The sequence below is a fragment of the Nannospalax galili genome, unplaced genomic scaffold (assembly GCF_000622305.1).
Source record: "Nannospalax galili isolate Female #2095 unplaced genomic scaffold, S.galili_v1.0 scaffold786, whole genome shotgun sequence".
NCBI classification, from domain to species: domain Eukaryota; kingdom Metazoa; phylum Chordata; class Mammalia; order Rodentia; family Spalacidae; genus Nannospalax; species Nannospalax galili.
Genome location: NW_008355774.1, coordinates 1,776,283 through 1,791,402, shown reverse-complemented (window position 1 = coordinate 1,791,402; position 15,120 = coordinate 1,776,283). Strand labels below are relative to the sequence as shown.

At 45.8% G+C, this 15,120-nt stretch overlaps 1 protein-coding gene across 1 annotated transcript in view; it reads right to left on the bottom strand.

Annotated features, from left to right (window-relative positions):
- Slc25a20 (solute carrier family 25 member 20) overlaps positions 1 to 1,362 on the bottom strand; it is a 46,775-nt gene extending 45,413 nt beyond the window's left edge. The window contains exon 1 of the mRNA XM_008853225.3: positions 1,078 to 1,362. Coding sequence (XP_008851447.1) covers positions 1,078 to 1,182 — 105 coding nt within the window. The 5' untranslated portion in view covers positions 1,183 to 1,362. The remainder of the gene's footprint in view (positions 1 to 1,077) is intronic.
- Positions 1,363 to 15,120: the final 13,758 nt, after the last annotated feature.

Genomic DNA, 15,120 nt, shown 5'->3' with positions numbered 1-15,120 from the left:
TCCTGGAACTCACTATATAGACCAGGCTGGCCTCGAACTCACAGAGATCCAAGAGGCTTCACTCTTAAGAGTCTGTTGTTCAAAGCTGCCAAGATGAAGAGCCTTTGATATGATTTTCCTGGGGAGGAAACTGGGTCCAATATCCTAACAAGCCTCCCACATGGGTTTACCACTCTATAAGACTCATTTCTTTTCCCCACGGGCTCACCCCAGCTGTGACCTGTCATTTTCCTTCAAGAGTATGTGGGGGTGGGAGGGGGGGCAGACTGTAATGAAGCTTCAAAAGCAAAGTCATAGAATATGGACTTTGGTCTCCAGCAAGACCTTGCTCAAAGTGTGGCAAGGGGAAGAGCCTCTCCCAGACCTGTTTGACCATGCCTCACCTGACAGTTGTGAGGATCAGATTAGCTGTTCATCTGCTTCCTTTGGAATGGGCTAGTCACTGTGTACATCATTGCTTCTCATGGGGATGACTCTAAGCAGTCGCCTACCTTGCAGAGAGTGACAGGCTGAAAAATGGCCAAGTGCCTCTTCAGGCAAAGGCAAGTACAAAAGAGAGGGCAATGAAGCATACTGGCCCCAAGGGACTGTGTCAAAAGTCATCTCTGCCACCTATGTCTTCAGTTTGTCTTCTTGGCCTGAGTTTACAGAGATCCTGTTTCAGTCTCTGATTATTAGGGTTAACTGGAATCGCAGGTTTGGAGAGACGATTTTTCTTTCCTATCCCCAAAGAAGTGGTGCAGGGTCAGAAGAGACTGTGGGACAGGGACCTTGAAATAGTAGCCCTGGACATAAAACGGTTGCCTGGCTCTTTGGGGGACGAGGGACACTTGTGCACTCCTGAAAGAATGATTCTCTAGACGTGTTTCAACTTTTTGGGGTGCTAGGGGACTGAATCCAGGGGCTCTCGCATGCTAGGCGAGCGCTCACCCAATAAATCACATCTGCAGCCCTCTGGAGACGTCTCACCGAAGCATTTATGGGCCCCATTTCGGTCCAGAGGCAGCACTTGGTGAAGACCTACTTTCCGCGCCCCTCCAGGCCCTCCCTCCTAAGCCCCGAGCCCAGACTCCGCACCTTGACCGTGTCCAGGGGGTGACCCACAAACACCAGGCACACGCCGCCAAACCCGCCGGCCAGGAGGTTTTTAAGTGGGCTGATGGGCTTCGGCTCGTCAGCCATGGTCAGTCTTCTGACAGTCTAGCTAGCAGTCCCGGCAGTCTCGCTCCACTGCCCAGCGATACCGCGGGCGCCGCCGACCTTTCACCTACATTGCGATGGGCGGAGCCTGTACCCAGGACAGGTCGAGAGGGGGGCCTAGCTGGCCCAGACAGGCTTCCGCCAGAGCCTGCTTCCGGCTGCGGGTCCGCCTTAGTGGGCGGGGATTGTCGCATTGCGGTATGGGCGGGGCTTGGGAGTGACAGCCTTGGACCTACTCCTCCAGAAAGTCTTTGACTTGAAGTGCTTCTTTCTCTGGTCCTTTGGGCTATCCACAGAGAACACCTACACCCCTCTATGAGCCAGCCATCCTTCTGAGGTGCTGGAACAACATCAGAAGCACAGCACACAGGTCGTTTAGAGTTTGACAAACCAGGACAAAGATAAATGAAAACTATAATATATCATATGGTAATACCTGCTATGTAGGAAAATTAATCTGGAAATAATCAGAGTGTGTGGGACAAATAATTTGCAACTTTAATTAGTTGAGCAAGAAAGATCTCATTGGATCTGGGGTAAGATGGAACAAGTCCTGTCCACAGATACGGGACAGAGAATAAAGACAATGCAAAAACTGAGAGTCTGTGCCTGTGCTGGTTGAGAAACCACAGAGAAAAGGAGAGCATCTAGTGAGGACAGAGAAGTAATGGAGACATCAGGAGCCTTGCCTGTCACTGAGGATATCACCCTCTTCTGTGAAAGGTTTTGAATAGAGAAGTGACAGTTAAATAAACACACACACACACACACACACACACACACAAAACTGCTGGTGAAACAGGCTGTAGGGAGCAAAGAGGAAACAAAGGCTTGAGAAGTCTAAATGTCATGAGTAGAGTTGTTAGCCTGGAGGAAGGCATAGCACAGAAGGAGGACAGATTGTAAATATGTTCTAAAGGAAAATCCAAAGGACCTGTTAATGAACAGAATAAAAAGTAAGGTATGTGAGGGTGAGGGGATGATGCTAATGTTTTGGCCTTAGCAACTGGAGAGGAGACATTATCTCTTAATTGAGGTTGAGGAAGAGACTAGAAAGAAGCAACATATTAGGAACAGTAAAGGATATTTAGGACATAGAGATTCTATTAATAGATCTAGCCCTTAATCCAGGATTTTGAAAAGAGCCCTCTACTACTGGTGAAATTTGGTAGTAATCAGTAAAATGAGATCACCAAGGGTGTGAAATGTTTAGCGATGGAGTGCCCCTCCAGTGTTAGGGGTTCAAATAGAAGAGGAAGGACCAGGAAAATAAGCAAAAAATTGTTCAGTAAGTAGGAGACCAAAGAATCAGACATTCACTAAGGAAAAGAGCATTAAATGTGGTTGCTGGGTGAGAGTCATGTAAGGTAGGAGTGAAAAATCAGAAACAGGACTAGAATTAGGAAGTCATGGGACCTGGCTGGGCCCCAAGGCCTATAGTAGAAAGATGGCTGGAGCAAGGCCCCAAAACCTACCTATTTTCTATCTTTTTAAAAAAGTTTTATTATTTTTATTTTATGTGCATACATGTATTGCCTGCATGTACGTGCACCCGAATTGTGCAATGCCCTCGGAGGTCAGAAGAGGCTGTCAGATCCCCTGGGACTGGAGTTACAGACAGCTGCTAGCTGCCATGTGGGTGCTGGTATTCGAACCCAGGTCTTCTACAAGAACAACCAGTGTTCTTAACTGCTGAGCCATCTCTCCATCCCCGTATTTTCTTTTTTAAAGATTCATATTGGAAGGTGTGGTGGTGCACACCTTTAATCCTAGCACTCTGGAGCCAGAGGCAGTCAGATCTCTGTGAGATCAAGGCCAGCCTAGTCTACATAGCAAGTTCCAGGCCAACTGGGGCTACACAGAGATCCTGTCTCAAAAAGAATCCCTCAAAAAAAAAAAAAAGATTTATAGCAGAACTGGAGAGATGGCTTGGCTGACAAGAGCACTGGCTGCTCTTGCAGAAGACCTGGGTTTGATTCCCAGCACCACATGGCAGCTAACAATTGTCACTAACTCCAGTCCCAGGGGATCTGATACCCTCTTCTGACCTCTGTGGGCCTTGTATGACATGGATGAACTTTTGAAATTTTTCTTCATTTTTGGTCAGGCATGGTGGTGTTCATCTTTAATCCCTACACTTTGAGTAGCAGAGGCAGACAGATCTCTGTGAGTTCAAAGCCTCCCTGGTCATAGTGCATTCTAGGCCAGCTGGAGCTACAAGGAGACCCTGTCTCAAAAAGACCAAAAAAAAAAAAAAAGTATTCATTTTTTATTTTACGTGTATGAGTGTTTTGCTGCATATATGTTAAGTGCACACATGGCATGCAATGCCCAAGGAGGCCAGAAGAGGGAAGCAGATCCCCTGAAACTGTAGTTATGGATGGTTGTTAGCAGCCATATATGAATGCAGGTTATGGAACCTGGGTCCACTGCACAAGTAGGTGGTCTCTTAACCACTGAGTCATCTCTCTAGCCCCCCCCCAAATTAAAGATTTATTTCATTTTTAATTATGTGTATGTATCTGTGTCTGGAGGTGGTATGTGCAAGTGAGGACAGGTGCTCATGGAGGCCAGAAGAGGCACCCAACGGTGCTGGGAACCAAGCTCAGTTATGGAAGAACAGTACTCAATTTTAAGCACTAAGCCATCCCACCAGCTCCAACCTGTCTATTTTCTTAGGAGATAATGAGGCACTGTGGAAGAATTTTAGACACAATAGTGACATGATCAGATTGTTTTAGAAAATTATCTTGGGGGGCTGGAGAGATGGCTCAGAGGTTAAGAGCATGTACTGCTCTCACAGAGGACCCAGGTTTGATTCCCAGCACCCATGTGGGGCAGCACACAACCACGTGTAGCTCTAGTTTCAGGAGATCTAATGTCTCCTTGTGGCCTTTGTGAACACTGGACTCACATGAACAAAGTGCACACATACACACACACACACACAAATTTAAAAAAAAAAAAAAAAGAAAATCTATCTTGGATGGATAAATTTGTGTGGGGAAAGATTGGGGTCAGCAAAACCAGTTGAGAGAACTATAGAAGTCTTAGTCCGGGACAGTGAAGCCATGAATCAAGGATCATGGATGGGCAGAAAAAGAGACAGGAACCAGAGGCAATGACAAACTTGCAGTAACTATTGATGGCACTGCACTTTAATACCCATGGCAGATATGGGAACATGGCTTGTTGGTGTCAGGTATACTTGTTGGGAACTAGAAAAAAGGCTAGAGACAAAAGCTATAAAGGCTTTAACATAAAGAATATATATGACTATAGAAGACTACATATTGGTAAGAGGGACACGAGAAGAAAAGCCTCAGGCATGATGGTATGTATCTATAAGCCCAGCACTCCAGAGGATGATGTAGGAGGATGATCAGTTAAAGGCCAGCATGGGCAAAACAGTGAGTCCCTGTTAAATAAAAGGCAAGGCAGAGGGTACACAGGACAGTTGGTTCAGTGGTTAAGAACACTTGTTGCACAACCATGAGGACTGGAGTTTGGATTTCAGCACCCACATAACAAGCCAGACATGGTCTTGGGCATGTCTGTAACCCCAGTGCTGTGGAGAACAGAGACATGAGATCACTAGGGCTTGCTGGCTGACAGCCTAGCTAAAAAGCACAAGCTCCAAGTTCAGGGAAAGATCCTGTCTCAAAGGAATAAGGTAGATGGGGCTGGAGAAATGGCTTAGAAGTTAAGAGCACTGGTTACTCTTGCAAAGGACCCAGGTTCAATTCCCAACACCAACGTGGCAGCTATCAACTGTCTGTAACTCCAGTTCCAGGGGATCTAATGCTCTCCTCTGGCTTCTGCAAGCCTTACTTGCATAGGCGCACTTACATAGATGCAGGTAAAACACTCATACACATAAAATAAAAAAAGTTTTTTTCCAGGTGTGGTGATGTATGCCTTCAATCCCAATACTTGGGAGGCAGAGGCAGACCAATTTCTGTGAGTCTAATGTCAGCCTGATCTACATAGACAGCTGGGGCTACAGGGACACCCTGTCTCAAAAAGACCAAAAAAAAAGTTTGTTTTTTTAAACAAAAAGAAATAGAGAGTGAGAAAACAGGGCACTCCACACATTCTTCTGGCCTCTGTTCCCACATACTGGTACATGCACGCCCCCCACATGTATGCATACACTATACCATACATCACACTCACAAAAATAAATATAAAAATAGAGAATAAATGCTAGGTATGGTGAGGATGAACAGGAGTTCAAGACCAGCCCTTATTGCATAGAGAGTTTTTATTTTTTTGCTTTTCAATTAGCAATAATCTGGTCTCAGATAAATGCTATTGGCGATCATATCCCACTGGACAAAGCTGTTTGTTTTTGAGACAGTCTTGCTATACAGCCCTGGCTAGTGTAGAACTGGTTATGTAGCCCAAGATCGTCTCAGATTTGTGGTGATTCTTCTGCCTCTGTCTCCCAAGTGCTTGGATTACAGGTGTGTGCCACCATTCCCAGCAATGAACTGAGCTTTCAAAGTCCAGCCTGAGCTACATGAGCACCTATCTTTAAAAAAAAAAAAAAGGAGCTGGGCATGGTGGTACACACCTTCGGGAGGCAGAAGCAGGTTGATCTCTATGAGTTCAAGGCCAGCCTGGTCTACATAGCAAGTTCCAGGCCAGCTGAGGCTACAGGGAGACCCTGCCTGAAAAAGACCAAAAAAAAAAAAAAATGGTGCTGGAGAAATGGCTCAGCAGTTAAGAACACTGGCTGTTCTTGCAGAAGACCCAAGTTTGAATCCCAGCACCTACATGGCAGCTAACAACCGTCCATAACGCCAGTTCCAGGGGATCCAACAGCCTCTTCTTTCCTCCACGGGCATTGCATGGCACGGGTGCACTTACCTACATGCAGGCAATACATGCATATACATAAAATAAAATTTAAAAAAAGAAAATAAGATAAAATAAGGAAGAGGAGAGGAGAGAAGCAGACAAAGATAAAGATGAAAACAAAGAAAAATAATTATTATTATTATTATTTTAGAAGCAATAAAAAGAAAAAAGAAGATGGTGCCTTGAATCCAAGTGACAAAAGGACCAGATAGTGAGTGATGCTAAGAAAGTTTAAACTTTTAGTAGATTTAACAATTAGTTAATAAGTGACATTTGGAAGAAGCTTACCGGAAGTGGTGACAGTGGTCAATTGAAAACCGAAGAGCCAGTAAGAGGGAGAGGTACGTAGAGTCACTGAGTAATTTTTGGTTTTCGTCTTGTCTTTTGAGACAGGGTCTCATAACAGCCACAGCTGGCCTGGAACACAGAGATCAGCCTGCCTCTGTTGGGATTAAAGGCATGCACTGCCATGCTTGGCTAGTAACTATTTTAAGTTGCTTGAAAGAAAGAAAGAAAAAAAAAAGAATTAAAGCGGGGTTTACTTATTTATTTTTTTAGGCTTTATTTTTGTGTATGAGCATTTTGCATATATATATATATATATGTGCCCCTGGTGCCCACAGACAGAGGGCATCAGAATCCCTGGAACTGGAGTTATAGATGGTTTTAAGTCGCAATGTAGGTGCTGGGAACTAAACTGGGGTCCTCTGTAAGAGCAGCAAATACTCTTAAACAGAGTTGTGTCTCCAGCCCCTATTTATTTATTATTATTTTATGTATATTTTATGAGTGTATTGCCTGCATATGTATAAGTGCATGCCTATGGTGGTCAGAAGAGGACATCGGATCTCCTGGAACTGGGGTCACCATGTGGATGTTGGGAATCAAACCTAGGTACTCTGCAAGGCAGCCAGTGCTCTTAACCACTGAGCCATCTCTCCAACTCCCTCCTATTTATTTATTTTTAATTATGTGTATGTAGATGGGGGTAATGTATGTGCATGTGAGTGCAAGTGCATGGGTGTAGGAAGCCAGAGATCCCTCTGGAGCTGGAGTTATGAGCAGTTGTCAGTCTCCTGCTAAGAACTCAGGTCCTCTGCAAGAGCAAATGCACACTTAACCACTGAGTCATCTCTCCAGCCCTAAAGTTGAGTTTGATTTCAGTATTGTAGATGAAATTTGAGCTGGGAAAAAAAAGGAAAGAGAGAGAGCTAATAAGACAAGATCCCTGAGTTGGTGGGGATAGCTGGGTGTTTGGCATTGCCTGGCATGTTTTTTCCAAATGCAAATCCCATGGCTGTGACTCTGAATCCCTGTCAAAAGACTATTTAAAGCTCAAAGAGTGAGTTTGAGAAATTCATTCTTAAGAGGCTCCAAAATATAAGGAAAATGTTTAGGCCAGACAAGAAAAAAAGTCTCAAGTTAAATAAGCATGTAAGCACAGTAGGTTTTGGGTTTGGTTTATTTGTTTCTTTCTTCTTTCTTTTGTTTTTGAGGTTTATTTTTATTTTGTATTTGCCTACATGTATTATGTGTGCCACATGCTTGCCTGGAGTCTACAAAGGCCAGAAAGGGGTGTCAGAGTTCCTGGAGCTGGAGTTACAGATGGTAGTGAGTCGCTATGTGGGTGCTGGGAACTGAACCTGGGTCCTCTATAAGAGCAGCAGGGGCTCTTAATCACTGAGCAATCTCTCCAGGCTCAGTTTTGGTTTTTGAGACAGAGTCTTGTTTTGTAGCTCAGGTTGGCCTGGAACTTGCTATACAGCCCACACTGACCTTGAACTCAGGCTCCTCCAGCCTCTGCCTCTCCAGTGCTGGGATTGTAAACATAAGCCACCACACCCAACACAGTGATTATTGTTGAGTGAGTTATAAAGTGAGTTCAGCTACAGCGATGGCTCAGCAGTAAAGAGTGTTTGCTGTTCTTGTAGAGGACCAGGGTTGGTTCCCAGAACCCACATTGGCAGTTTACAACTGCCTTTAACTCCAGTTCCAGGGGACCTGATACCTACTTGTGGCACAAGCAAACACACACACACACATACACACACACACACACACACACACACACACACAAACACAAACACACATAAAGCAAATCTTTAAAAACTAAAATAGGGGCTGGAGAGATGGCTCAGCAGTTAAGAGCACCGACTTATCTTGCGGAGGACCTGGGTTCATTTCCCAGCACCCACATGGTGCTTATGGACCGTCCTTAACTCCAGTTCCAGGGGAATCTGATGCCCTCTCCTGACCTCCATGGGTATTGCATGACATGGTGCACCTACCTACATGCAGACATCACACTCATACACATAAACTAAAAATAATAAATAAAATATTTTAAAAAGAAATTCAAGGTTATCCTCAGCTGCATAGGGCATTCTTAGACTACTTAGGTTTCATGAGACCCTGTCTCAGAAGAGAGATAGGTAGGTAGGTAGGTAGATAGATAGATAGATAGATAGATGATAGATAGATAGATAAACAGAAAAGAACACAAAAATCTGTAAGATTCAGATTTGAGGTAGGCCAGGGGAGGTGATTCAAGCCTTTAATCCCAGCACTTGGCAGGTAGAGGCAGGCAGATCTCTGTGAGTTCAAGGCTAGTCAGTGCTGCATAGTAAAATCCAGTCTCAAAAAAAACAAAACCAAACAAACAGAAAAATATATTTCTTGAATGCAAAGGCTCAATGTTGAGGCTTTTAGCAGTTCCTTAAGTAAATCTAAAAATTCAGTGCTTCCCATTTTTGTTTGTTTGCTTGTGGTGCTAGAGAGCAAACCCAGGACTTCATACAATGCTAAGCAAATGTTTTACTACTAAACTACAGCTATACCCTCATTCTCGCTCTTCTCCCCCAATGTTTCACTATCACCCAGGGCCTAGAACTTGTTATATAGCTCAGGATGACCTCAAACTCATGATTCTTCTACCTTAGTCTACCCTGTGCTGGCATATAGGTGTGTGCCTACTTTTTGAATTTTTTTTATTACTATTGATTGTATGATGTGGGGCATGTAATGTGTATGTGTGTGTGTGTGTGTGCTGGATAGTTTTAGTGTCAACTTGACACACCTGGGTTGAGGGAGCCTCAATTGGGGAATTGCCTCTATTGGACTGGCCTGTGGCCATGTCTGAGGGGCATCTTCTTGATGAGTGATGTGAGAGGGCCCAGCCCACTGTGGGTGGTGCCCCCCCTGTGCAGGTGGGCTTGTGTTGAAAAAGAAAGCAGGGGGAGCGGGGGCCGGGGGAGAAAGCCAGTAAGCACCATTCCTCCATGGCCTGTGCTCCAGCTCCTGCTTCCGGGTTCCTGCCCTGAGTTCCTACCTTGGTGAACTACGACCTGATGATGAACCTGATGACCTGATAAACTACGACCTGGGAGATGTAAACTGAATAAACCCTTTCCTTCCCAAGTTAGTAGTAGTCAGAGTGTTTTGTCACAGCAATGAAAAAACAAACTAGGACAGTGTGTGTTCATGTGTGTGTGGGTACACACATGTGTGGGTATGTGTAAATGAGTCAGTACGTTTGGGAAAAGAGAAAAACCTTGGGTATCATCTTTAAGAACAGCAACAACTCCCTTTGAGATAGAGTCTCTCATTAGCTCACCAGTTAGGCTAGATTGGCTGGCCAGCAAACCCCAGGGATCCTCTTGTCTCTATCTTCACAGCACCGGGATTACAAATGCAAACCACCACATCTGGCATTTTCCCATGGGTTCTGGGAATTGAATTCAGGTCCTCATGATGTTGGACCCCCGGTCTGGGGTACCCAGGGAGGCTGCACCCCAATAACTCAGTCCTCAGACCAGGAGATGCAACAAGCAAGAGGATTTAATCGTTTGCGCAGATGGGCTCCTGCCTCACTCGGAGAGAGAGAACAGCAGCCCCGAGCTCAGCTTACAGGTGACTTTTAAAGGCAAAAACCACAAACCACAACCGGCAGCAGTGGGAGGGGGCTGGCAGCAGGGGAAGTTTTGGGTGATTTCCAACTTGTGCAAGGAGCATGAAAAGGTCAGTTCTTTCTCGGCAGTTAGAATTATTTTTCATTTTACTTCCTTGTACTTTCTTTTGCCTGGGGGACTTGGTTTGAATCCACTTTGATCTGGGGGGGCTTTAATTTGATTCCATCATTCCCCCCTTTTCTTATGGCAAGATTTTAATCATAAAATCTATAGGTCTTTAGTTCTTTTTAGAGCATGGTATTGTTGGGTAAGGACCAAGGCCTGAGTCACCGATATTTGGTCTCTAATAAACTGTAGCAATCTGTTGAGGATGCATGGCCTGAAGGTTAAGAGAAGGAGAAGAATAACTAGGGGGCCTACTAGGGTGGACACTAGAGTAGTTAACCAGGGGGTTTTGTTAAACCATCCTTCAAACCACCCCTGCTTGGATTCACGGTCCCTTTGTCTTTTGTCTAACCTTTTCCGGAGCTTAGTCATAGAGTCTCTAACAACCCCTGAGTTGTCAGCATAGAAACAACATTCTTCACCTAGAGCTGCACAGAGCCCTCCTTCCTTGAGAAAAAGCAGATCTAGCCCCCTTCTGTTTTGTAATACCACTTCTGAGAGGGAAGTTAGAGATTTTTCTAAGTGTGTGATTGACTGCTCAATTGCCTTAATGTCTTCATCTACTGCCATCTGTAAGTCTGCATAATATTGTGGGGTCCCTGTATTAGGGCCGCCGTTCCGGTTCCTATCCCTGCTGCCACCCCTACTCCCAGAAGTATTGCTAGGGTCAGAGACACAGGCTCTCTTTTATATCTGCCTGGGTTTTGTTCATAAAACTGTTCTATGGAATCTGCGGGGTGATAAAATACTCGGGGCAGGAGCTTAATCAGGACACAGTAGTCTTGAGAGGTATTAAGGACCATACTAGCTATACAGGGAGTTAATCCAGAGTTACATGCCCACCAAGCTCCTTGTGGAGGTAAGAGATAATAGTTCCCTTCCCCTGTGGGTACAGAAATAGTGGAGTTGCAAAGGTGGGTGTGAGTTGGAGGTGGGTTTCCTAAGCAGAGTCCAGATCCTGAGACTTCCGTGAGGGTTAGGGGGTGAGGGGTCTCTCTATGGCATTGGTCAGTTGAGGTGGTGTTATTGAATGTCCCTTATGTAGCTATGCCTTCGTAGTAAGGGGGTGCTGCTGCTAAACTTAGCCAACAAGATTCAGTTAGGTTGGGGTCTGTCTGTTTGATAGCCTTATATGCTCCTTGGATTAGATTGAACAGTCAGTCCCCCGTGGGTGAAACTTTGTGACTCGGGGGGCTGGAGGTCTGTTTTAACAGGATATTTGTGGAGGAAGTTTCAGAAAGAGGGTTGGGGATTAAGGCTGGTGGGGGATTCGGGTGACTGGGGATGGGATTCTGAATAGGTAAGACGGGGTTGGGGCCTATAGCTATTGAATAGGGGGAGGTGTCTCTTTTAATAGTAAATAAGAGGCCAGGATCTGTCCCCTCCTTATATATCCTAATTCCCCAAGAATGTCCCTTTTCCCAATCTGTGGCCTTTTTCCCTGCTGTTGTGAATTCTATCCGGAGGGGGTGGCACCATTTACCTTGACAACCCCAATTAAGAGCATTTGGGCTCTTATGAGAATAATTTGCTTTTACAGTAATGTAATCCCAGGATGAGGACGGGGACTACCAGATATCCCCAGTTGTCTCACATCCCAACTTTTTACAGTAGAAATAGTCTCTCTCTCCACATTGGGAATTGAGCTGCTTAGCTCGATGGTTACCTGGACAGACATAGAAGGTTAACCAACACAACATGGTCTGTGCTAGTTCACGACACCCTCCCCCTGTTAAGTGGGGTCCTCCAAACAGGGGGTAAGCCACCGAGCCAGGTACTTTATCAGGATCCGTGGAATCCGGTATGTCCCAGGGCGCCGGTGCTCCTAAAGCTAATTTACACAAATCTGGATACAGTGTAGGCCACCAAGTGCCCTTGGGTGCCATTTTGTGGGTTTCCAGGCCGGTAGACAGCAGCCAAGGGCTTCCAAACCTGGTTCTGGATGATCTGAAGGGCTTGGAGTCTTGTTTGAGTCTTGTTTTCAAGCTGGGGTTATCAAAGGAAGAGGGCAAAGGAGACAAAGTTACATTGAGAACAGGAGGTGGCCCTCCGAAAAGGATTTCGTAGGGGGTTAGACCGTGTATAGCAGGAGTATTCCTAGCTCGAAATAGAGCTAGAGGTAGGAGCTGTACCCAGTCTTTAGTGCCAGTCTCTAAAGCTAATTTGGTTAAGGTCTCTTTAATAGTTCTATTCATTCTCTCTACCTGTCCTGAACTCTGGGGTCTGTAAGCACAATGTAATTTCCAATTAATCCCCAGTGCTTTGGCCATTCCCTGACTTACCTGGGAGATGAAGGCTGGGCCATTATCAGACCCAATTACCTTAGGCAGCCAGAATCGAGGGAATATGTCTTCAATCAGGTTCTTCACCACAGTCTGGGCTGTCTCCTTCCAGGTGGGGAAAGCTTCAACCCACCCTGAGAAAGTGCCTATAAACACTAGGAGATATTTCCCTGGGAGGACCTCAGTAAAATCTACCTCCCAATTAGTCCCTGGTCTTGTCCCTCTTTCTCTCATGCCAGATGGGACCTTTGATCTGGAAGTATTTACCAGGGAACATGAGACACAATCTCCCACTACTTTCTGGACTAGCTGGTTAAGGTCCGGGAAGTAATATAATTGTTCTTTTTTTTCCAGTAGTGTTTTTAGTTTTTTGTGTCCTAAGTGTGTCCACTGGTGGAGTTGGGAGATTAGCTCAAGGGCTGCCTTTCAAGGAAGCACTATCCTACCCTGGTATTCCCATATTTTAGATTCTGGGTCCAGGGTAGTGTTGAGCTTCCGAAAGAGTTCCAGATCCTGTTCAGTGTAGGTAAAAAGAGCACCTTCCTCCTTTGTTTGTGTCTCAATTTCAGCCTTAAGGTCTGCGTGTGTGTAGAGAATGCAGGTGCCTTCTGCTGCCTGACGGGCAGTTTCATCTGCCATCCGATTGCCCCGAGCAATCGGCCCCTGGTCTCACTGATGTTCAGGGCAATGGATAATGTTGACCTTTTTAGGCAAGTACAAAGCTTGTAGAAGGGCCACTATTGTTTTTTTGTTCTTAATGTCCTTACCAGCTGAGGTGAAGAGCCCCTGCCTCCCGTAAATTTTTCCATGTACGTGAGCCGTGGCGAACGCATAACGGCTGTCAGTGTAAATGTTGACCTTTTTGCCCTTTGCTAACTTTAGGGCCCGAGTCAGGGCTTCCAATTCAGCCCGCTGGGCTGACGTTCCAGCTGGCAGTGCTTGGGCCCAAATTATCTTCTCCCCATCAACCACCGCCGCCCCCACCTTACGCTCACTGTCTTGCAGAAAACTGCTCCCATCCATATACCAGGTGACATCTGCATCTGTTAGGGGCTGGTCAGTGAGGTCTTCCCTAGTCCCATGCATCTCCGCAAGTATTTGCTGACAATCATCGGGAATCTCAGTGTCTTTCTTGGGGGTTGGTAGCTAATTTTCAATTAATCCCCAGTGCTTTGGCCATTCCCTGACTTACCTGGGAGACGAAGGCTGGGCCATTATCAGACCCAATTACCTTAGGCAGTCTGAATCGAGGGAAGATGTCTTTAATCAGTTTCTTCACCACAGTCTGGGCTGTCTCCTTCCGGGCGGGGAAAGCTTTAACCCACCCTGAGAAAGTGTCAGGGATGTTATTGCTGCCATAATCCTCAAGCGTGGGGGCCAGACAGCAGCTACATTGTCCAGTTTTTTTGAGAGATAAGCCACTGGCCTTTTTTAGGGTCCCAGGGTCTGAGTAAGAACTCCTTTTGCCATCCCTTTATTTTCATCTACATATAAGATGAAAGGTTTTGTCAAGTCTGGCAATCCTAGCGCTGGAGCTGTCAGTAGCGCTCTTTTTATTTTGTCAAAAGCTCTCTGGTGTTCATCAGCCCAGATGAAAGGAGTCCCATTTTTGTTAAAGGGTATAGAGGAGCTGCTATCTCGGCAAAGCCCGGTATCCATAGTCTACAGAATCCTGTGCTTCCCAAGAACCCTCTGAGTCCTCTGGCTGAAGTTGGTGGGGGAATAGAGGCTACCGCCTGCTTTCTACTTTCCGTTAGCCATCGTTGTCCTCCCTCTAGCCGGTAGCCCAAATAGTTTACCTGCTGTAGGCAGATTTGGGCCTTCTTTACTGAGGCTCGGTATCCAAGTTCCCCCAGTCTCAATAGGAGAGCCTCCATGCCTTGTAAACAGCTTGCTTCCGTCTCAGCCGCTAAGAGGAGGTCATCTACATACTGGAGGAGCATAATCTGTGGGTTTCTTACCCGGAAGTCAGCCAGGTCATGATGTAGAGCTTCATCAAACAGAGTAGGGGAGTTTCTGAATCCTTGGGGAAGTCGCGTCCAGGTTAGTTGTCCCGATATTTCAGCTTTAGGGTCTTTTTATTCAAAAGCGAAGATGGGCTGGCTAACCGGTCTCAGCCTTAGGCAGAAGAACGCATCCTTCAGGTCAAGTACAGTATACCAGCTGTGACTGGGAGGTAAAGAACTCAGGAGATTATAGGGATTAGGAACAGTGGGATGGATATCTTCTATCCTCCGATTGACTTCTCTTAAGTCTTGAACTGGTCGATAATCATCTGTCCCTGGCTTTTTTACGGGGAGCAGCGGGGTGTTCCAAGGGGATTGGCAAGGGTGAAGTATGCCCATTCGTAAAAGTCTTTGGATGTGGGGCCTGATTTCCTTTCGGGCCTCTTTGTTCATAGGGTATTGTTTGATTGAAACCGGAGTTGCAGATGGTTTTAGTGTAACCACTATTGGAGGCTGGTTGTATGCTAGTCCTGGGCCTCCTGTCTCGGCCCATGCCGAGGGGATTTTATTTAGCCAATCAGATATACCAGGAATTTTTGCTATCGGTCCCTCATATAACCGATGTTCATCTTCCAGCCGCAAGGTTAATACCTGTAGTGGAGCTCCATCTTTTCCTTTTACAGTAGCTCCCTTTGTAGTGAAGTGGATGTAGGCTCCCAGCTTAGAGAGTAAATCTCTCCCAAGAAGAGGGTATGG